The 22,574-nt window shown below is 33.0% G+C and overlaps 1 protein-coding gene across 3 annotated transcripts in view; it reads right to left on the bottom strand.

Annotated features, from left to right (window-relative positions):
- acj6 (abnormal chemosensory protein 6) overlaps nt 1-22,574 on the bottom strand; it is a 117,151-nt gene that overhangs the window by 23,580 nt on the left and 70,997 nt on the right. For 2 of the 3 annotated variants that reach the window (XM_089646161.1, XM_089646164.1), the window contains exon 3: nt 5,997-6,170. In XM_089646161.1, coding sequence (XP_089502287.1) covers nt 5,997-6,170 — 174 coding nt within the window. Of the gene's footprint in view, nt 1-2,625; nt 2,647-5,996; nt 6,171-22,574 lie in introns of all 3 variants that reach the window. The other variant, XM_089646163.1, reaches the window with a different exon arrangement.

Raw genomic sequence — 22,574 nt, 5'->3', positions numbered from 1 at the left:
AAACAAACCGTCCTAAGTATATAGCCCTTAAGTATAAACCACCATTCAGAATCGAATATTGTATTTGACGAACAGATCCGTAACGTCCATCCTTTTTCTTCCCATTTTCTTCGTTATTAATGTTAATTAACGTACAGCGTGGAAATATGGCCCCTAACTAAGAATAAAAATGGCCACCACACAATGAACCACTGAAAGAGCATTGTTTTTAGATATTTCTTCGCGAAATAATGATCGAAAAAATCATCAAAATCTTTAAACCTAAGTGATACTATGTGTCATGAATTATTTATTTATTATTCATTAACGCCCTATCGGGCTTTTACAGAGAAAATTGACAATTTATGTATGTAATTCATGGATAATAGCATATCTATATACAAGAAAAAAATCAAATTCCAATGCTAAGATTTACATCAAATCCAAATAATTACACCTGATATTGTTAATAAAGATAAGTTTCAAATATAAAGTTAGTTTGTACATTGTACATTCGTTTATGCATACAATTATTTATCTTTAATCCGTAAGGTATATAAAGGTAAGATTATGCATGAATTGTTAATGTGAATGTCAGTTGTAAGTTTTCTACGTATGTAAATATATATGTCATTAAAAGTAGTTATAGGCCTTAGTCGTAAGTCACTAGATATAAGTCTTAGACGTAATTCACTAGTTTTAAGTCAGCAGTTCTAGTATTAATTATTTAAGAAATATATTTGTGCAGCGCCCTTGAGGTGATTTTTCGCGAAAATGGCGCTATATAAATTAGCCAAATATTATTATTATTATGAACAAAGTATCATCAGTTGGAAAATCGACACAGAGGTTGCCCACAGACAACTGACGATTTGAAGATACTGCAGATTTCAGCATTTCGACATCTTAAAGGCAAACATTTTTTTATTAAAAAAAAACATAACAATACTTCAAGGGCAAGTCAAACAAGCTATTTAAAAAAAACATACCCAAAATTAAATTAGGTATATTTTTTCATAGATATTTTTTTAACTTTAATCCATCGAATTAATGATATGTTATTTTGCAGAAAACTTTATTTGACTTTAAAGATTTGAATTCATTTTTGGGGTACTATGCCGTATTGCGCTACCTCCTTCTTTAGCCAACATTCCGGACAGCATTACAGTGTCCATCATCAGAGCAGATATGTGGGAAAATCTGAAATAATATCTTAGAATTGTTTGTTTGTTTTTTTATAGACAACGTTGTTTGACTTTAAGCCCTCGAATTGAGGAAGTCCAATGTCCAAAGTTCTACGCCAAATGGCCGATGAAGAAAAATAAAAATTCATTCACAAAGCTGTGAACTACTTAAATTCCAACGATAAGAGGGGGTGTTTTTAACAGCTTGTTAAAACAACATTTCGGGGATCTAGTCCCGTTTCACGAATAATCGGAACCGCGGATAATTGAATACACTTGCGCGAGTAATGCAGTGAGTTAATGTTATTGTTGAAATTCATTACCGCGTCGCGGGCGCGGTAGGAACGCTTAGGGAATAAAAAGCTGCCCCATCCGTCCTGGCCTCCCCTGCTGCAATTATTCCGCATTATGCGCTTGTCTTACCGTGAAATGGATTCCAGCTCCTGACAAAAAGTCCAATGTTTATTTACATACAAGTGGAAAAGTCATTTTATTTTTTACTTTCGGAAATCAACAGTTATACCTTTAGTGAATATGTTAACTTTCCAGTGTATTTATAAATTATATGGCCTATTTTATGGAACGAAAGTTGTAGTTCATTCACTTTCATCATCATTCAGTAGTTAATGTGGGATCCAGTTAGACATAACACGGAATTGAAATATACGGTAATTACATTCTATTTTAATTCTCGAAAAAAATTACGACATTTAACGTATTTTTTTTTAAATTTTTATGTTGAGGAATAAATTTTCTATAATGATATTTAATGATCCATTTTCGATTTGCCGCCAAAAATAATTGTTTGTTTTTATTTTAGCATTCGGCGGCGTTGTCGTCACGCCGGGCAACGTTTGTAAAGGGCCGTATTCAGCAAATGCACCGCAATGTAAAAAGGCAACTTTTTTTAAAAGATTTAATAAATTTCAAGTAACGTGTTAAAAAAGGTTGAAAATCATGAAACATAATAACTCGGGGTGGATTTTTTGAAAATACAGAGACTGGTAATGATAATGGCGGCATGTTATGCCAATGTAAGTCCACAAATAGCTAGGTAAGTACTAGATACTAATGAGCTACGGGAAAACCTATGTTACAGATAAGAGGTGTTATTTTGAATAGCCCGCTATTTCGGTAGATGTTACTTTTGAAACTGTCATTTTTTGACATTTGACATGTAGAAACTACGCCATAAATAAAAATGGGACGATACACGCTTCAACAACGCATTGAAATTATTAAAATTCACTTAAGTGAATCAAATGCAAATCATCTTGAGTGATGAAGCCCATTTCCACCTCGGTGGCTTCGTCAAAAAGCAAAATTGTCGCATCTGGGGCTCGGAAAACCCAGGAGTTATTGTTGAAAAGCCTCTCTATCCTCAACGTGTGACTGTTTGGTGCGGTTTATGGTCCGGCGGAGTCAATGTACCTTACTTTTTCGAAAATGAGGCTGGAGCAACAGTTACGGTGAATGGATTGCGCTATCGAGAGATGATGAATGTTTTTTTATGGCCGGAATTGGATGGTATTGATTTGGACAACGTTTACTTTCAACAAGACGTCGTTACGTGCCACACAAGCAACGAAACCATTGATCTTTTACGATTGAATATCAAAATAACACCTCTTATTGGAAAACCCTGTAGCTTATATATATTACCAACCAACGAACTACCACTTAACATATACATTATAGATTATATTCACGCGTAATTTTTGTTTGGGTGTATTTATTTTTCTATTGTCCTGCCTCCAGTGACATATCTCTCTTTTATTTTGCATTATATAGCATTTATCGTATTAATTGACAGTGTGTTTTTTTTAACCATGCGAGTGTTGTTGAAAGTAGCAGATTATTGACATATTTAAGTACGTTAAAAGACGTTAAGATAATCAAAAATTCAAAATGCGCTAAAAATCGAAAAATTACTGAAACGTGCGACATCGATTGAGAACTCATAATGGCCCTGCACATGACGTTGTATTCTGTTAACTCACGCAATACTAATGTTATATCTACAATTCCAGTATATTCTAAGTCTAAGTCTAAGAATCTTTTTCTCCGGAAAGCTTCTTCTTAAATCGAACCTAACCTAACTACCACCTTAAATTTACACATAAATCATTCATAGCATTTCTTACATTAGCAGACTACAATGTATGTATTTCAAGTGCTGACCGTTAAGGAAATATTTTTAAAAATACCGCCTGATGTGAACTCTGACATACGTGTAAACATTTCCAATTCCCTTGCGAAATACTTATTTTTAGTGTAGTGGGTATCCCCTGCAATATTTTCCCATTTATCGCCCGTAAAATCGCCCTCGAATAAAAATTCGCGGTATTTTATGCGTTTGTTATCGCGTTAGGAAGGGTTCGATTCCCGGGTGCGATGTCGCAGTGGTTCGGATCATAACACCCCCCACTGCGCAGCGCTCACGCTTTATTGCCGCGGCACATCTTACATCAGATATTACATCAGATGTTACATCGGGTATTACATCAAATGTTACATCTGGTATTACGTTGATGATGCGGGGAGTTACGAGGCTACGCCCCCATCGCCGCATGAATCGTAAGCAAGCCGCCTTGTATATTTTTCGGAAACAAATCAAAATATTTTCTTGTGGTAAATATTTCACTCGTTTCTGGATAATATATGATTTAACTCGTGGTTGTTCAGATTTTTGCGTACATCTAATTGATTCCGATATGATTGGGTGTGTTTTAAACTTATCGAGTGATACAGAAATTCAATTCGTTTGACTGAAATCACGAACATTTTCCGAAACAATCTTTGTACATATTTGTCTTTCAGTGGGAGGTTTTGGGATCTAATCCAATCACCCATCCGTTGATTTAGATGTCGAGTGTTAGCTTACACTGATACTGTGTCATCTGTTTTAATATTCAAATCTAATGGATGTCTATGTGATAGGTGTGACTCATATCATTAGGGAAAGTAAAACCGCTTTCTCCAAACAAACTACGGAGAATTGAGAAAGAACTACACAGATCAATTCATTTCCTGGCAACACCGCTTTACATGTCACAACGGACTCAAATCACTTGCCCGCACAGAAACTTGATTCATTCTGGCTGAGCGATTCATTAGGTTGACATGGTGTTACTAGTTCTCAATTCCTCATAAAATCCTTCTGAATAATTCTTGTGTCGAACAATTGTATCGCAAACTATAAAAAACTCAAGCGTTTCCTAATAGTTGTTTCTTTTCTCCTTACCTCGCGACCAAGAATGTAGTGGCAATGCATTGGTAAGAGACATCACTGCCACTACATAACTATATCCAAGGGTCTTCAAGTTGATACAATTTATACTGACTTTAGCAAAGCCTTTGATACTGTTTCTCATCGCATTTTAATGGAAAAATTAGAACACTTGGGAATAAGCGGCAACTTTCTCGAATGGCTTAGAAGTTACTTATCATACAGAAAATTATCTGTAAAAATTACCTCCACAACTTCTTACACTTTTTTTGCCTTAAGTGGGGTCCCCCAAGGTTCCCACCTAGGACCAATTCTTTTCCTACTATTTATTAATGACATTTCACTAATTTTCGATAATATTCACTTTCTTCTATTCGCCGATGATCTAAAGATGTTTAAATCGATCGGCAATTCTTCTGATTGTTTAACTCTACAAATGAACTTAAATAAACTTTATGAATGGTGCATCGTAAACAAATTACATCTTAATATCAACAAATGCCAAACGATCAGTTTCCATAGATCTAAAACCCCTTTATTATTCGACTACTCAATTAACAATGCCAATCTAAAAAGATTTTTTGAATTCAATGACCTTGGAGTTATCTTTGACTCCAAATTACGCTTCTTGAATCACATTAATAGCATTACCAGTAAGGGATTACAAATGCTTGGATTTATTCTCAGAATCGCTAAAGACTTTAATAACATAAAAACTATAAAATTACTGTACACGTCTCTGGTTAGAAGTCAGGTTGAATACAATGCAACCATTTGGTGTCCTCATTTCAACTCTCATTGTTTACAAATTGAAAAAATTCAAAAAAAATTTTAACGTTTTATTAATTTCAAAATTGGTATTCCTATTATTGAAATCAATTATGTCAATTTACGCAGTAAACTTAACTTATCGAAATTATCTGAAAGGCGAAAAATATTTGATCTTCTTTTATTATATAAAATTGTGCATTCAAGGTTAGACTGCCCTGACACTATAAACTTGCTATCTTTACATATACCTCCAAAATATACTAGACGGAATATTTTATTCTACAACAATAACTTCGCTACGAATTCTGTGTTAGAAAGAATACATAGGTTGGGCAATGAACTAAGTGATGTCGCTGACATATTTAATTTAAACTTTAATACATTTAAAGCCAAATTAGTCTACCACTTTTTAAATGTAAATAATGTATAAGAAATCATTATATTTTATTTCGATTTTCTATTGTTTGTTTTATACTGTTGCTAAAAATGAAATTAGTAATTTTTATGTACTTAAAAGCCCAATAGGGCGTCAATAAATAAATAAATAAATAAACTTTATTTTTTGTAGATTTATAAATGTAGATCAACCCCACAATATTGCAGCCACCAAAATAAATGTGGGAAATTCTTAAAAACTTTACTTATTGGATTGTTTAAAAATCCATAACATTTGACGTCCATCAAATAGTTGATCAATGCCATTATGAATTGAACACTTGAACAATGTGAAACTAATGCTTATCAACAGATCACGATTTCACCAAGCACTCACGGTAATCCGTGATTTAATGGTTTGATTAAAAAAGAATGTTTTAAAATAGTGAGCAAGGTACCTGATGCGGTCTTGCGTTGTGTGGTGGTCCACCCATGCCGTGGTGGTACATCATGTCGTGCTTCAGCTGGGGCAGCGCGGGTCCCTGTGCGCCCTGATGCTTGCCCATGTCGGCCGCTGCGAGCGCCTCTGCGCGCGATAGCAGCCCATCGTTCAGGCCCGAGAAGATGTCGCCCTGAAAGCACGCGCCCACCTTCAGACACGGCGTTATTTAGATTGGTCTTTACAACATGAGGCATAACACTATTCTACCAGTACTGGCAGTACCAGTACGATATTATTAATATGTATTAGAAAAACGCACGAGAAAGCTGGGAATCGAACTGTCTTTCTAATACATGTTTTGCGATTATAATCATTTTTGATTATTCGTGAAAATCTTGTAACAATGAATTTAATATGAATTAATATATACTCTTTATCATAAAATCATAATTTATAAAACAATGTTGTATAACTTGAATTAAATCGTTAACAAGCATTAATTTATAATACGTATGAATATATGCGAATTATTTCATTATTAAATTCACGAATGTCTGGATGTCTTTTTTTATCTATCGATTTTAAATTTTACTCAAGAAAAATATAAAATATTTAAACTAGAATATTCTCAAATATTTTATGTGCATATTTTAAATAACTAATAAGTTAGTGACGTAAGGTTTTTGTTTAGTGATAAATTGATTAGTTTACGAATACTCTGGAAGAAAATATATCTTTCAAAGATATCTTCAGCTATATTAGTAGTTTTCATTATCATTTTTTTGGGAGTAATTTAATCATGCCTTTGGTTTTTATTTTTAAACTACAAATGGAATACATTTTCAAAGAGATACAAAAGATTTTCACCTACCTGCTTATTTTCCGGTTCTATAAAATAAGTCAGTGAAAAATGAGACGTAAAGTATAGATTTCTAAGTTAAATAAAAATGTAATTACAAAATTCTAGAGAAGAATAAAAACCTTGGAGCTTTCTGAACTTTAGCCGTGTTAAAGTTCTCAACTACACTTCGTTTTTTGGTATTGAGTTTTTCACAATCATTTATTTTTTTAAGTCTTCTAAATTATCAATTTTTTACAAGGTTCTCAAGATGTTTCTTTCCCGGAGATAACTTTTTTTTATCTGAATTTACGGAAAGCAAGAAATATGTTTTAATGACGTCTAATTACCTTTACAAAAAATAATATTTTAAAATTACATCAATATCACAAAATGAACTTTTTTTTATCGTAACATCAACATTTTTAAATGATGAATATATTTTAGAAGATGTACTGTAACGTAAAAGAATACCTACCAAATATCACATCCTACAAAGCAGCGGAAAAGAAAACTACCAACAGTACTTACACAATATAACTTTTTTCCGTGATATTTTTATGTGAATACCGCACAAAAGTCCTAACTGCTGAACTGTCTGAAGCCAGTGAGAGTTGGAGGCATTCCCAATTGGGGTTTATTCCCATGCGGACAGAGTTCCTGGATATTGAGATTTGATCTCCGAACATGGCTTAGCCATTTCATGCAACGTTTCGATATTCTTAACCAATACATTGTGAAATAACACAAATTTATAAAATAAAATTTATTTGTTTTATTAATTTAATTTATTACGGATTCGAAGCCGAGGATCGTAACCACTCATTTAACCATGGAGACCGTCTTAACGAGAAGGCCTAATTATTCAGCTGTACCACAAGGGGAATTATGCACGGCTTTTGTAGAAAAAAAAGCTTAGCCGGATAAAAATACTACAATTATAGCGTAAATCCGCCAAAATTAAAAACTAAAACTAGCCCGCAACTGGCAGCGAGCTCTCGTTAAATTTTTACAGGAATTTGCTTTTCCGCTAAGCCCACAGCGACCGCTGGGATCTGTGCTGAAACGCGTCCATAACGGACGGAACCACGACACAGGGAACACGGCAAGGGACGAGGAATGCGGGTTCATAACGGGTAGCATGATATAAAGGCAACGAATGAACTGGCTGGGTAATCTTGTTGTCGATGTGTATGTGTCGGTGGACAGGGGACACTACAAAAAAACCGTGGTGCGAATGTCGCGAGATGGTAATGATGAACAAGGGAAAATTTAAACGTTGTGTGTAATATTCAAGTAATGTACGCATGTGAGGTTAAATCTGAGAACTTTTGAAAAATTTGACATTAATATATATAATTTCGTTAATCATTTTATTTTTGATTCAGAAATAGGCAGGTATATATACCTACGCAATATTTCACGTAAAAACACTTCAAATAAAGTTATTATGATATGATGTCGATTTAAAAACTTTAATTTGGATCTTCACTTTAATTATAAACGTACCACAGGACACCGATACCTTTTGCCTACTGCCTACAGCTCATGTAACATTAATAACATGTGTGCGGCTTTCTTCATGACTACTTACTGCGGTCTGGTATCAATTGATGTTGATAGTATTCGAATGACGCCGTGAGCCCAATTCAACTCTGCTTAACAATCGAAATGAGCTTTTTGCCGGCGAAAATTCAGTCAGGCCCAAAGTCAACATATGTAAAACAAAGGTAACGAGTATAAATAATAATGAAGTCTTTCTTTAAGCTTTCCGAACTAAAAGAATAATGTTCACCCTTTGTTAAATACAAAACAATTTAAAAATTGTAGTTGTGGAATTACCGACATTGAAGTTGAGTTTATGGGATAGATACTTAAAATCAGTGATGCAATATAACACTTTTTCTTTTGTCAATTCACACAAATGTAAAATAATTAAGTTAGTTATAATGTACGTATTTAAAAAAATATATTATATTTTTGGTACGTTTTGTTATTCATTCTAAAGTTCTTAATGATGCATTTATAGATTTAATATTTTGTAGGAACGATATTTATGACTTGTTATCGTTGCAATTGAGTACAGAAACTTCATCCAGATCAAGTGAAAACGCCTCAAGAAGACAAGACACGATCAAGTATTTAAATAATTAAATCGGTTAATTTTTTTAATATGAATACCGCACAAGAGTCCCAGCTTCCAACCGTCTGTAGCCAGTGAGACTATGCCAACCCCAATTGCGGTATGTTGTGAGACTGGCGGTAGTGGTGAGGGGAAGAAGATGGAGACGGTGAAGAAGTACCTGGCTATTCAGATCTGGTCACCCAACCAGCAACGTTTAAATTCAAAATAGTGGTCCTACACTAGAGCGATACTGAGAGTATCTTCCACTCCAGAACGTGCCACAAATATACTAAACAATTATATATATATATACGCCATGGATGAAACCAGCGTATCTTCCTTGAGTATGTATAGTTCAAGTCATTAGTTAAAAGACTTAGTTGTACATCACTCGATATTAATCTTAATTATAAGAGACTAGTTATAAGTCTCTATCTATGAAACTTAGTTATAAGCCAAAAGTAATTAGTTATAAGTCTAATTGATCAATGCATAAATTAAGTTGTTAAGCGCCCTTGGGGTGATTTTCTCACGTAACGGCGCTATACAAATAATCCAATCATTATATGTACAAACAGATCCACCATACTAAAAAATTGCAAAGCAATGCTTTAAAAGAATATTTTTTAACTACATTTAAAAATGAAAATATGTAACTGTGTTGTCATTTCTTGTTGTATCTTATCCATGTTTTTCTTTCTGTACTTGTTTTCTATTGTTGTTTGTTCTACTTAACGTGTCATTATTTTAATTTTTAATTTTTATTCTGTATTGAATGTGAAACTTATATTTGATATCAAAATACCGTTGTAAAATTGTACCTACTACCTCCTACATATGAATTGTAAGTTCCTCCTGCCCTATAATGAGTTCTGTAACTCATCGGGATTGCTCTAGCAAGAAATAAACACAATAAAATTATTATTACCTCAAGGACGATGATGTGTTTTTACTTATGACGGCATAAAAACACTCAGCACAGGTTTTCCAAGCGAGGCGTTAACAAAACTTTTGTTATAATTTTAAATTAATAAGTCGTGAAATAACATACATAAAACAAATTAAATTTGCTTTCGAATTTGAATACGCGATCTTCGAATTGCCTGTCGAGAGCCTCACCCTTCGACTACGTAGGCCGTCAAACCATTTCAAGAATTCGTCACCTTCTTTACAAGAATCGCAACAACAGAAGATTTTAACTTGTTGGTGTTTCGAATATTTTTACGTAGTTATAATGAAAAATGTAATCCAACTTTTAATATCCTAATCAGCACTGTATTATAATATGTAGCTATATTGGTTTTAAACCATTTTAATAACAGTTTTTTCTGCTTGTATAATTCAGGTTTAAATTAAGGTTGTTGTACTAACCGACTTTGCACTAATTTAACACCTTTTTATATTTTATTAATTATCAACAAATTTAAAGTTGTATATCAAACAACAAGATGGCCTGCCATTCTCATGATTGTTTTATTGATATTTTGATTAACTGTACTTCAACAATTTTATCCTTGTATTTTGAATCACGAGTATATCATATAATCATATCTAGGGAATGCAATCCCGGTATACCGGGATCCCGAAATACCGAGATCCCGCAGACATTTTGCGGGACTAATCTCGGTCGAAAATTTTGCGGGATCCCGCTGGACTGGCGGGATTACAGAGAAGCTTCTACAACTGCATCGACGTCCAGTTCTTCCACATCGGCTCATTGTGAACCTCAACCATCAACTTTGGCAACGAAGCATAAAATCACTGACCATTTTTCAAGAGAAAACAATACCGTCGAAAAGAGGGTATCACGAATGGTGTCTAAAGATGGTTTAGCATTCCGAGTTTTCTGTACCTCGTCGGATTTGCGAGATCTTTTTAAAGCCGGGGGTTTTAACTTACCAACATCGTCTAATTCAATCAAATTAATGGTTATGAATTACGGCAAGACACTAAAAATGATGGTTATTCGAGATCTTTTAAAGCTGAAAGAGAGCAACTACAGATTTACCCTCACTTACTCTGAATTATTTCGAGTTCGGTGGATCAAAAGGCACAAACCTTCAATTCACTTACAATGCGCTAATGACTATTGTGCCAACCAGCGTGGAAGCTGAACGAGCTTTTTCAGCCGCTGGCTACCTTGTGTCCAATATCAGAAGCCGTTTATCGGATAATAATAATAATATTGGACAATTTTTATAGCGCCGCTTTTGTGAGTTATCACCTCAGGGGAGATGACAAAATTGATACTTTAACTTTTTTACGAAGCTATTTTCAAAATAATGTTTTATTAAACTTATGATGCTCATTGTACAAAAATATTGTTTATCGTGTGAACGTTATTATTTAAATTTAAGTTTCAGTTCAGTTTCATTTTCAGTGCCGGCAATCCGGGCGTTTATTTTATTTTCATTTGTGTACATAGATTTCTTTTACCCACCTCACTAGCTGTTCCGAGGCGGGTATGTTATGTAAATTTATGTCTTATCTTATTTTTTGCCAATTTATGACTTAAACTTTACCTATATCTAACTAAAGGCATACCTATTAATAAATCATTTAAAATGTCCCAAAGAACTTGTTTTATTATAGGTATAAATTTAAAAGTCTAAAATCAAGGTTGTTAGATCTAGTTTTTTTTTTATATAGTGAATACCTCACAAGAGTCCCAACTGCTCCCGTCTGGAGCCAGTGAGACTATGGCATCCCCAATTGGGGGATGTTGTGAGGCTGAAGGTAAGTGGGGAAGGGAAAGAGGAAGGTGGGGAAGTATTAGGTCTTTATTATACGATTGATTAGATATCTAAGTCCACTCTGCTGGATCCCGAAAATACCTGGATCCAGCGGGACTAAGATTATTCAGTCCCGCAAATACCTGGATTGACAGTTTCTTGCGGGATTGCATTCCCTATTCATATTTTTTCACAGAGCTTAGATTATTTTGAAAAGAATTCTAGTGGGGACTCGCTGTGAGTGCCCTTTGTAACCTTAAATGAATCACCATTCCTAAAACATCACGAAATTAATTTATTTCGTTCATTAAAACATAATATTATAAATTAATAATAATTTTCATATTCTATAATAAACAATAGATACCTACTCGGAAATCCCTGAGGAAACCCGTTTGGTCATAAACAGCATCTCACCTCAGCAAAAAGTTTTCACAATGCAGTATTTTTTTCCTTATTTTTTAATTAATTTCTTTAGGTAATATAAGCAGAGCTGACAAGGCTGCGGTGTATTTCTGACCAGGTTGACGAAGCGCTTTTCTCTACAAAATAAGTTAAATTCTCATTAATATGATTCATATACACCGCAGATCAAAATGTGAATATTTAGACGCCATATTGGTAGTATTGTTGCACACATTGAAGCTATTGTAACATATTTACATTCATGATGACGCTCTATTTATTTAAGTAATTTCTTTTAATTGTCAACTTAATGATGGTAATATCATATTACATTCGATGCTTGGTGAGTAACGTTTGTGAAAATATCTCAGTAATGGTTGGTTTTAAGGGAAAAATAGACAACACTTTCTTTTATATCCTTTTTGTCGTTCTTTTATTGAACCATATAAAATATAGAAGTGCACGAATCAAATATTCTGGTTAATTTAATTTGATAATTGTTAGTAATAATAAAAAATACAAAAAAATAATAGTTTTTATCTCTGTATCTAGTTTATATACTATTTTTCTTAATAACGTTTTTTTTTTAAATTTTACTAGATATTTTATTCATTTTGTACTTTTCTTGGTATGTCTGTTGGATCTTCCGAAGAAAATTGAAAATTTAAATTCCATAGAAAATCCGAACAGAATCAAACCTTTTTTAAATATACAAGTCGTAGCTTATAAAATATATATTTTTAAAGCGGATGTAACTAATATAGTAGTGCTTTGAAGATCAAGTATGTTTACCATTTCTTTCTATAAAGATTTATTATCACTATACGGGTTCAGATATATAAAACATTGTTTATTCAACGATCCCCAAAATCATCACTTACATCAAAGTATTTTCAGGCCATTTTGTGACAGGCGCTTCACGGATATCAGTTCCAATGAAAACATATTAGAAAATCATTTTTGTACTCAAAACCAACCATTACAGAGACATCAAGTTAAGAAAATTAACTTATTTATCTTCAAGCCAATTTTCTTATGATTTAAAATATCACACAGCCAAAGAGTATCACGGGATTTCTGAATTCGATTTCAAGATACCTAGTTTTAAAAATAAGTTAAGAAAAAGTACGTCTCATGATTTTCCAAGTCGATCAATAGATTTGAACAATTAAATGGAATCTGTTTAATTATTTAATTGAATAGATTTAAATAATTCCAGCAAAATTCATTTTTAAATCGACAAAAAAAAGTCTTATTCTAAATTATTAAAGTGGGACAAACTTTGAGAGAAAGGATATTAAATTTTTAATGCTGTTATAAAATATAAATTGATTAAAAATTATTTTGAAGTATCTACTTGTACCATAAATAAATAAATAATTTATTTAATATGTGTAATGTAAAGTAGTTATGTATTGCAAAATCATTACCAAGGAAGATAAAATACTTTTTATTTGAAATAATGGATGAAATATTCGTCGGAGAGCTCAATATTTCATTCGTTTGCGGGCGGTTTAAATTTGAAATGAATTTTTTTTTCGAAATTTATCCAAAAAATCTGTTATTGATTTTTTGCTATTTTAAACATAGTGTTCTTTAAAACCATTAATTCATCATTATTACAAAACCAAATGTCTAAATGTACAGTTGAAATACGCGCAATACGTTCATTGCTGCTTTGTATTCATATGTAATATGGAATTTCCTATCAAGAAAAAATAGGAAAACCAGTTTGTGTACTTTTCTGACTTGTCATTTAATCATTTCACGGCTAAGATTGTAAGCTGAGGATTATCATGAAATAAATAATTTTATACGATTTCTATTATGGCGGTGTGTAGACTGTATTCTCTAAAAACACAATATAAAATTTATAATTTTATCGACAAAAAATTTATTCCCGGAGTTTCAAAATTTAGTGGTGATCAATCCAAGTTTTTTTGTTGTACACAGAATCATGTCTTTTTTGTTTTCCGGGTGTAGATCCTTTATACTTCATACCCAAAAGTGTGTGAATTATCAAATACTCATTAGTACATTTTTAGTTTTAAATGAATATTCGAATCTAATAAAATGTTGTTTTGGGATGAATGACTGAAGTTTATATGGAATTATACATTTTTGCGTTAAACAATGCTTTTTTAATTTTACCAAACAATTACCGATATACACACAAAAAATTGATATTGTGTGCTATGTTCATTCATATGTAATTTACGCTATTTTTTTTACATAAATGTTGTGTGATTTTATTTTTTTAATGTTGTGGAGCAAAGATTTTTAATGAAACATAGTGGATTTTTGAATATTTTCTAGACGATGAAATAAAAATCTACTCTTGTGACTTGTCATTATATTTTACCATTCATTTATCATTTTACTTGATAAGACATACACATTAACAAATAAATTTGTTGTCAATAGTCTAAGATGTTTCATGAAAATACGAATTTAGAACGCTGCCAGAAAGCACCGTCACAGCAAAGACTTTTGGAGAATTATCGGAAGTTAGGTCACACGAACGTGACGGCGTTCGTACACCTGTTAAAGTGACATATGGTGCTCTGAGGTGAACACGCTATGTACCCTAACTAATAATAAGGGTTGAGACACGAAGGGGGACACTAACTTAGGTATCTGCGATACACAACTAGCAGTTCCTCGCCGCTTCCCCTCCCGCCCCCCAACCAAGTTTCCACCGCCTCCCCCTGCTCTACCTCCCTCCGCTGATACGTTCCACGAAAACACTATTTAATGATAAACTTGTATTTAGATATGGTCTTCTTGCTTGACGTTCGATGTATATGGACCAGTCAAATTATGAATTCTGTCATTTGATCAATGAGTTAAAAATAATCGGTGAAAGCTGTCATAAAATAAAATCTGGAAAAAATAAAATATATTTTTTTTAACAATGAATAAATTAAAACTAGAATACTAAATCAACAAAACTCTTTGACGGCTTATCTTATCTGGCATTAAAAAAATGAGCATCTTTTTTCGGGCAGAATTTTTTTTTCCAATTCCATTAAATCCTTTATTGACCTAAAGAGATTGTTACTAGCATATTATCTGTCGAAAAGAAAATGTTCGACCAGTATTCCGTTAATTTGGTGGTTTAGAATCATTTGGAATCCTCTAGTTCCTTTTTGAAAATCATATTAATTCCGTATAATGTCATTTAAAAAAATCTATAACACAGTTTTCTAACAGCTAAAACTTTTAACTGTTACGGCTGTGATTGTACGTGTATCTTCAGTATTTCTTGTAAACGGTATAACACCTTAATCTTTTGAAATAAAAATTACCTTAAACTGATTCTTCCGAATTAATTTACTACCATAAATAACATATATTCTTGTTCCACGAAAGTATTTAATAAAACACCTTTTCAACTTTTAATGTAACATTTTTAGCAAACCTCGTCCGCATAATCTCATTCCCGTAATAACATGAATAAACACGTGACATATATTTCCATGTTTTCTGGCTTATTTTGCCTTTCCAAGGATTTAGAAGGCGGCCAAACATTTTCTACAATACATTACAGAATATTATTTAAGAGCTTTAGTAATGCTTTCATGTATTACGGAATAGATCCGTTAATGCTCGTATCAAAGGTAGGTACATGTTTTCCCTCGGATTTTCCAATATTTGTATTAAAAGTTATATTACGGCAATAGCCGATATTTATTTCTACCACACGAAAAACATTTTTCGGTGCATTAAATTCACTGGGAACCGTGATTTGTTTATACATTGTTAACAGTGACCTTTAAAACTGGCCAACTGGACTAACAAACTGATTACTGTGCTACTCACTTTGAAATTAACCTTAAGTTTAGCTACTTGTTCAAAACATTCTACTATCTTTCGCATTTATAAAAATTATCTTTTGACCTTCTAAAAATAATCTCTTTCGAATCCCAAATCCTAGTTTGCAACCCAATAGAAAAAAAGTAATTCAATTTTACCTTTAAATTATGTCCAAATTTACAATTTATGGACAACGCCAAAACGTACAAAAAATCTTCAATCGATTCATCGGATTATAAAGCTGAATAAAAATGCTGCCTTTAATTTTTAAAATCACGTTACTGCACGTGTTGCTACTATACCACACTATTCATTTAGTTTTCATATTAAATCTTCTACTCTTAATTATTTTAGGGTGTACAAATTTATTAATAATGTAAAACTGTCATCTTCCAAACAAACAAGAAAATCTTGAATTATGATAGTTCTGCAGGTTCTTACAAAAGGACATAATTATTTGAAAACACTCAAATTTGGTTACTCTAACGAATCTCCTAGTGAATTTCCTCGAAAAATTTAAGGGCTATTGTATAAAAAATAATATTCACTAATTCAATCCAGAGATCGTGAGTTCCAATTCGGCAATTTTTAATTTATCAATTCGTGTCATTTTACATTCAGCTTTCCGTTTTGCCGTAATCCCCGTGATCACTAAGGCCACGCGCCCATTTTTTTATCTCCCATTTCACCCGGTTCTTATGATAAATTTGATATTTTTTATGATAATTTTTCATTGTCCCTATGGACATGTTACCTATGGACAACTTCCTTGTTCTATCAGTTAACATCCTTCAGCTACGAATTCATAGGTCACAGGGTGAACCACAAAAAACAAGACCAAAAAATGTCACCAGAGAACAGTTCAGTAATGTTTCTACTCTAAACAATGTCAAGATTCACTTGTTAAAGCAGTAAAGGTACGCCTCTGAACATGTTGTATAATTGCAAACAAAAACTAATTTGAAATATATATATAACATAATGTCGCACCTTTGAGCAATTTTGACGAAGCTAAGAACATTGGTAATAAATTAACCTAGCTACAACTCAAGTACATTAATTACATTGTCCTTAACTTTCAGTTACTTGAAAATAGATGAACTAAGTTGTCCGTCTTAAAATTAATATTTTCATGTATAGTCATATATATTAAAATTAAAATTTCAGCAAGTTAAGTCGATTGTAGAGAGAAAAAACGGTTAGTTCCAACGAAATCCCTTTGATTTTCCTGGAAGAATAGTCCGTTTATTTTAGTATACTGTCTTAGGAAACTCTAAACGCATGAAAGGTGAACGCCTAAATATTTTCATTATTTATGAAGCAGACCCTCAGGTAAACAATTTGGTTCCCAAGTGTGGTATTTATATTATTCATTAAGCCGAAAAATATTTACGTCCTGTGAACAAGTTTGTCTGCTCGTATGTCTGTACGTTTTAAAGTTTGGTCCATATGAGGGCGTACCGGATTTTTTGCGAGAAGTGTGGATTTCATATGGAAAAAAAGAGTGAACTGCAAGCTCAATTAACTCTACTATTCATTATTTATGAGTATGAAGAATGATTAGTCATATTTGGGACTCTTGGGGGAGGTTAAATGTGGTCAAATGAGAATATTTTGTTGGTCTTCTGAATTTATTTGTAAAGAAAAAACATTATTATCTTTGTAATTTATATGTCTTTATTTTTTTAATGTTTTTTTTTTAATTACCTCTATTTGAATTTCGCTTCTGTTTTTAGTAATGAATGAATGCAAATCTTGGAAGCTGAAATTAACTCATTTCCCGACACCTGATCAAGCTAAAACTCGGCAAATATACCCTATGTCGATGACAATGCATTCTATCAACTTTTGTGGCAATAACGTACACTCACGCGGAAATATATATGCATTCATCTGAAATCGGATGACATTGCAGAAGTTAAAATACTAACATACCAGATCGGCATTTGGCGAGGTTGGTCGAATTTTCGACTCCAGTTGCTGGGTAGGAAGGTTCAATCCTTAGTCAAACCATTTTTTTAAGTTTAATAACCATTTTAAATTTATGTACAAATAACTTTAGTTTTCACGGGGTGATTTTTCATTTTAATTTATCAAGTATTACTGAATAACCCTTAATGCATCAAGACAAACTTTAAATTTAAAAACCTAAAATTTCATTCCATTATGGACTAAATGTGTATTAGTCAAAGAGATCAAATAGGATTATCAAAGTTTATATTATGAATTGGATTAGATTCGGTCGGAACTAAAACTGGCGGTAAGATGATGCAGGTCATCCTATATTTATCCAAGACACTATCTAGATTGCATTTGGTTCGGGTAGAAACTTGCAACCATACATAAAGATATAGCCAGTGAAAATATGTGTCAAAAAAAATTTATAATAAATTTGGTAGCTCTTAGTCGAAGTCTGAAACAGGTAAATATGACCGAATTATCTCAGTGGCAGAGTAAAACCCTGGTAAAGCTGAGGTTCTGCTTTCAAATTTCTAGATGCGATCGAATCTTAATTCTGTTTTTTTCTTTTTCCCTTTTTTCGTTTGAGAGACGTTAATATTGCCTTCAATGGTTAAATATGAAATATTGTGTTTAGGAGAAAAATCCAAAGAAGAATCTTAGGTTCCGTTTTTCAAGCTAGGTACGGTCATGAGCTAAACCTACCAGATATTGGAACAGATTTATCAGACGGCTCGGCTTCTCCGAACAGGGCATATACCAAGAATTGAGGACAGTCTTATAAACCGGATTGTTGTTATAAGCCGGTCATGAGCTATACCTACTAGATGTTGGAAAAGATTTATTAAAGGGCTCGACTCCTCCGAACAGGGCATATAGCAAGAATTGAAGACTGCATTATAGACCGGCTTATTTTTAATATTTATAATAAGCAGTCATGAGCTATACCTAAGAGATGCTGGAACAGATTCGTCAAACGGTTTGGCTTCTCCAAACAGGGCATATAGCAAATTAAAGACAGCATTATAGACCAGCTTATTTGTAATAATCCGGTCATTAGCTGTACCTAGCAGATGTCAGAACAGATTTAACAAACGGCTCGGCTCCTCCAAACAAATCATATAGAAAAAATTGAAGACAGCATTATAGACCAGCTTATTTGTAATATTTATAATAAGCCAGTCATGAACTATACCTTCCAGATGCTGAAAAAGATTTATCAAATGGCTCGGCTCCTCCGAACAGGGCATATAGCCAGAATTTAAGACAGCCTTACAGACCGGCTTATTTGTAATAAGCTTTCAGTACTAAAAAGGTTTTAGTGATCTAAACTGAGATTAGTGATGTGAAGGTTGACACATCATACATGTTTTGGTTAAGCAAAACTGGAAAGGAAGTAAATAACTGTGGTCGGGCAGGATTGAATGCTTTCGATAGATAGAGGGATTTTCTATTTGAATATCGAAAGTAACTGTCCGGAGCTTGTTGGTTTATGACATCCACATTGTTGGGGGTAAGTTGAAGTAAAGAGTGGGGAGGAAGGAGATAAGAAGGATGAAGATTGCGAAGTACGTAGGGTTGCAGCACCCATCGTGAAAATATTAATGCTAATTACCTGTTGGATTTAAAACCATAATTGTGTTACTTACAAGGATGAAAATGTAATAATACAGGGTTTTCCAATAAGAGGTGTTATTTTGAATAGCCCGCTATTTCGGTAGATGTTACTTTTGAAGCTGTCATTTTTTGACATTTGCCAATTAAAAACTACGCCATTAATAAAAATGGAACGCTGCACGCTTCAACAACGCATTGAAATTATTAAAATTAACTCGAGTGAATCAAATGCAAATCATCTTCAGTGATAAGGCCCATTTCCACCTTGGTGGCTTCGTCAACAAGCAAAATTTTCACATCTGGGGCTCGGAAAACCCAATAGTTATTGTTGAAAAGCCTCTTTATTATCAACGTGTGACTGTTTGGTGTAGTTTATGGTCCGCCGGAGTCATTGGACCTTACTTTTTCGAAAATGAGGCTGGAGCAACAGTTACAGTGAATGGATTGCGTTATCGAGAGATGATTAATCGTTTTTATAGCCGGAATTGGATAGTATTGATCTGGACAACGTTTACTTTCAACCAGACGGCGCTATGTGCCACACAAGCAACGAAACCATTGATCTTTTACGATTGAATATCAAAATAACACCTTTTATTGGAAAACCCTGTATAAAAACTGAAAGAAATAAGTAATAGTCATATGTTCGACTTATGCTTCTGGAAACTCAAGTTAAATGGTGAGGACTGATTTAAAAAAAGCTTTGAAAAATATAAAAAGTTTTGACTGATACTGAACATTTTAATAAATAATTTTGGTTGTTAATGCATGGGTAAGTAAGTAATGTGAAATATTCCTGCGAAACTGTTAATTTTCAAATTCGAACTACTTATTGGTACTACTTATCCTATCAGAGAAGCGATTAAGTATGCACCGACATTATTAGAGTGAAAATATGTTACTTAGACATCGCGCGTAGTAACTGAACTAGGTCCAGGGGACATACTTTAGCGAACCTCTCATATACCTTTTCTTTGAATAGCAACCCTTTTCATAAGCAGTTCTACTTTTTTTTCGATTAGTATCTATAAATACAACATGTCTTGTATTTTTATAATGCCATTCGTACAAGATCATTGGATGGATATCGTTATTTTTTAAGTTTACTTATTTTCGATGGGTAGATTTCTTCCTTTGAGGTATTTTTTTTTAATAAATACTTTCAGCATTACAAATCTTACAATTATAATTTTCCATGATTTTTTGTGGGTCTGCGCTAGAACAAAGTAATAATGTCCACAAATGACTTAAATATGTTAGAATCATGTATATTCTTAAAAATCCCATGTTTAGTTAAAGCTGGTTTCGCGGAAGCCGCATTGTATTCCTCTGTAGGCTTTGATTGTTACATTCTGTGGATTGAATCATTTATACTAGTGAATTAACGCCTCTAGGTGATACCTAAGCCCTGCATGAATTATTGATCCGTTTAATGATATTAACTAGTATCTCAGCCTACGAGTGGGAAGTGGGGTTTTCATTTGATATCTGTATACATTAACTGTCTCAGGCCTGCGCGGTGTTGTGGGATGAGAGGTGATGGGAAGGAATTTAACCACGGAGTGAAGTTAACCTTGGATCAGCTTTATCGGTATATCTCAGCTAAAAAAAACATTCGAAAAATTTCGTGTTTTGATATTTCAAATGTATTCTACAGGGTGTCAGGACGACATTACACATGTGTGAATTTCACGTAACAATAATACACTTCCATAATTTCACATTGTTTAAATTATAGACGAAGAGAATCACACCAATCGAAATTACACTAGTCAAAAAATATTTTTTAAATCTAAATCTAGTGCGTGCTAAATAAATTTGAGTTTAAAAAAAAAAACAGAAGTTAGGTTAGGTTAGGTTTTTTTCCTTACACGTATAAAAGTGTGTATTGTTAATTAATTCAGAGTCTCTTCAAATTATATTGTAATTAATTCAAATTATGCACTCATTGGTAATCCAGTTAATACAGGATTCTTGGCCGTTTCTTTATACATTTTAGAAAATTTCTACATGTATTAAAAAATCAATTCATTCAATAAAGGCTTGCAATCCCATTTTTTACTGGACTACGAATAATTTTAAAAGATTATAAGCAATACTATTTTTCTCCGTGTATAACATACAAACGGCCTTTATTCGTGACGTATGTATTGGTGGCACACATTAAGAGCAGAATTTTTTAGTAATAAAAGTATATATTTGAATCGCGCTTTCACAATTTTCATATATTTTTTTCGTATTCTTTCCTTCGTTTCCCACTGTCTAAATTATGTAGTTTCTATAAATGCTGTCTAATTCAGGATGTGTCTGTCCGTAACTCAGGTCCAATGAACTCTAGGATGAATTATTTTGGCTGCTTCCGTGGCCAAGGGATAAGGCTAGCAAGTGGAAGGTCGCGGGTTCAAATCCCAGTGTTCACAAATACATTTTATTTGATTAATTAGTGTTGTTTTACAAATTCCTCATTTAAAATAATACACAGAATATTTCCGACACGGTCCAGAACAGAAGATACTCTCAGTATTGCCTTGGTGTTAGACCACCATTCAGAATTGAAACGTTAGTTGAAATGACTATATCAGATATGAAAATTGTATTTTTTTGTTTAAATTTCTTAGGGTTAGTTAGATTTTTCAAGAGTTTGTGCTTTTTAAATTTTCAAGAAAGCGTTATTTACTGACTAATTAGATTTAATGACATAATTTACTGTGATTTTTGCGGGTCTGCGCTAGTCAAATAATGAATAATGCATTCATAATTGAATATGCGTACTTTTAAACACCGTGTATTATATTAACCGTCTCAAAACATATATTATTTAGTGAGATGAGTAACGTACATAATAAAAAAAAAATATTTAAAAAATGGATGGGTTGTCTGCTATGAAATCAAATACGAAAAAAGGTACGTGTTCCCAGTACTCCGTACTAAGCAGTCATTAAAAGTGTATATATTTACGTTAAAAGAGAAGCTTCAATACCACGTAACTAGAATTTTCCTGGCAAACGGACGCCGGTAAATCAAAATGCTGAGTTACGTGTTATTAAGCATTCAAATAAGCGTATTAAAATAACAAGCCGAAAATTAGAAGTAAGTCGGATA

Source organism: Hesperophylax consimilis, chromosome 23 (assembly GCF_061612785.1).
Source record: "Hesperophylax consimilis isolate HC1 chromosome 23, BYU_Hcon_1.0, whole genome shotgun sequence".
Taxonomy (NCBI): Eukaryota; Metazoa; Arthropoda; class Insecta; order Trichoptera; family Limnephilidae; genus Hesperophylax; species Hesperophylax consimilis.
The sequence above is the reverse complement of the archived record's forward strand: the minus strand, read 5'-3'. Positions and strand labels throughout refer to the sequence as shown.